Here is a 1,850-nt window from a genome sequence, read left to right as displayed (position 1 = left end):
TAGCTTTTATTATCTCATTTACTTATTTGATCAATCTCTGATTTATGTAAATTTCTATTTCTGTCATTCCCTTTCTTGTGCTAAGCCTTACTTCTCTTGTTCTGGCTCTGACTTCTCATTTCAGGCCACTCTTCCTATCCCACTCAGACTTCTTCCTTACCTTTCTTGAACTAAACACAATAATGCCAGACCATACTTTGCATAAACACCTTTTTCATCTTATTTAATATCTGATACCGTATGCTGAGCTATCCTTGTCCATAGAAAACCTTCTCGCCTTGCTTTGACTATCGATACCCCTTGCCAAGCTATACTCTTTATCCTAATTTGAAGTTAAAAAATTTGCTACTCCTAGGGGCTGGCAGGTGGCATGGGCCAACTGTGGTTCAAGTCCTGGACCTCTGGTGGCTTGCTTTCTCACTTTCTCTCTCTCTTTCTCTTTCTCTGTTCCTTCTGTTCTAAATAAATAAATAAACAAATAAATAAATAAAAATCTGGTCGAATAAAAGAAATTTAAATAAAACAATTCTTTAAAAAAACGTTTACTACTCCCATAGAACTTTTTTTAAAAATGAATATAATTTTTCTTACCTCTTTTTTTCATTACAGATGATGATGTACCTGCAGATATGGTTGCAGAAGAATCAGGTCCTGGTGCACAAAATAGTCCATACCAACTTCGTAGAAAAACTCTTTTACCGAAAAGAACAGCGTGTCCTACAAAGAGCAGCATGGAGGTAGGTTAAACATATTTTTGTAATGAAAAAAACTTTTGGAAAACAAACAGAAAAGGGATGATACTGATTTTTAGAAGTAATAATTATATATGGTAAAAATACTTGCTTTTTTTTTTTTTCACTCATCACTTTGTTGTTATTTTTTGAAGGGTGCCTCAACCTCAACTACAGAAAACTTTGGTCATCGTGCAAAACGTGCAAGAGTGTCTGGAAAATCACAAGATCTATCAGGTATTTTCTATGAGGAAACCAAGGGGTAGGGTAAAGTAATTTTTTAAAATTTTATTTGATACCAAAAAATTAAAATGAAATGTGTTTGAATATTACATTTGGGATTGAGAAAGTAATTATTATATAGAAGCTATATTAGAACCCTCGCCTCTTCCTCTCAGACTTGTACAAAAAGACTTCTTACATATTTATTTTAGCCAATTTCTAAGATGACACTTAATGCCTAGAGGAAAGAATATTTGTTTAATCAAGATAAATGGATATAAGTATGTATCATCTATGAAAGTCAAATACTTATAAAATGACCATCATCCAAAAGAAACTATTCAGGGACCAGCAGATGACACAATGTTTACATCACTGGATGCCCATGTAGTCAACCACTGTTTGAATCCTGGACTCTGAGGCTTGAAACTCATGCTGGGCACATGTGTATACATGGCCAAAATTGCAAGAGGATAATGGAGAAGAAAGGAATATGGCGTGGCCATCTCCCCAGGGAGTGATTTCTTGCTTTCTGTTTTTCTCTGTCTCTCTGGCAAGTTACATGTGCCCTCTAGCAAAAATTTCTCTTAAAAAAAAAAAAACAACTAAGCTATTCATTAAAATGAAGACTTCTTGGGACCAGCCATGTAATGGTTACATCACTGGACTCCCCTGTTGTCAACCACAGTTCAAGTCCTAGACCTGGCGGCTTCAAACTCAGGCTGGGTGTATGTGAATGTGTGCCCAGGATCCCAAGAGGAGAATGAAGGAAAAGGGATTGTGGTGTGGCCATCCCCCCTGGGGGGTGATTTCAATGAAAACTTCTTTAAATAACAAAAATATTCCAGTGTGATAGATTGGTTATATTCTGTTTAATCTCTTTATAGCAGCACCTGC

The 1,850-nt window shown here is 35.9% G+C and overlaps 1 protein-coding gene across 3 annotated transcripts in view; it reads left to right on the top strand.

The window, feature by feature from the left end:
• The first annotated feature begins 614 nt into the window (after positions 1-614).
• FBXO11 (F-box protein 11) overlaps positions 615-1,850 on the top strand; it is a 44,135-nt gene continuing 42,899 nt past the window's right edge. For 2 of the 3 annotated variants that reach the window (XM_014582609.2, XM_006164688.3), the window contains exons 1-3: positions 615-737; positions 887-968; positions 1,841-1,847. In XM_014582609.2, the coding sequence (XP_014438095.1) occupies positions 630-737; positions 887-968; positions 1,841-1,847 (197 nt within the window). In that variant the 5' untranslated portion in view covers positions 615-629. The remainder of the gene's footprint in view (positions 738-886; positions 969-1,840; positions 1,848-1,850) is intronic. The other variant, XM_014582610.2, reaches the window with a different exon arrangement.

The sequence above is a fragment of the Tupaia chinensis genome, unplaced genomic scaffold (genome assembly GCF_000334495.1).
Source record: "Tupaia chinensis unplaced genomic scaffold, TupChi_1.0 Scaffold143673_1, whole genome shotgun sequence".
Classification (NCBI taxonomy): Eukaryota; Metazoa; Chordata; class Mammalia; order Scandentia; family Tupaiidae; genus Tupaia; species Tupaia belangeri.
The sequence above is the reverse complement of the archived record's forward strand: the minus strand, read 5'-3'. Positions and strand labels throughout refer to the sequence as shown.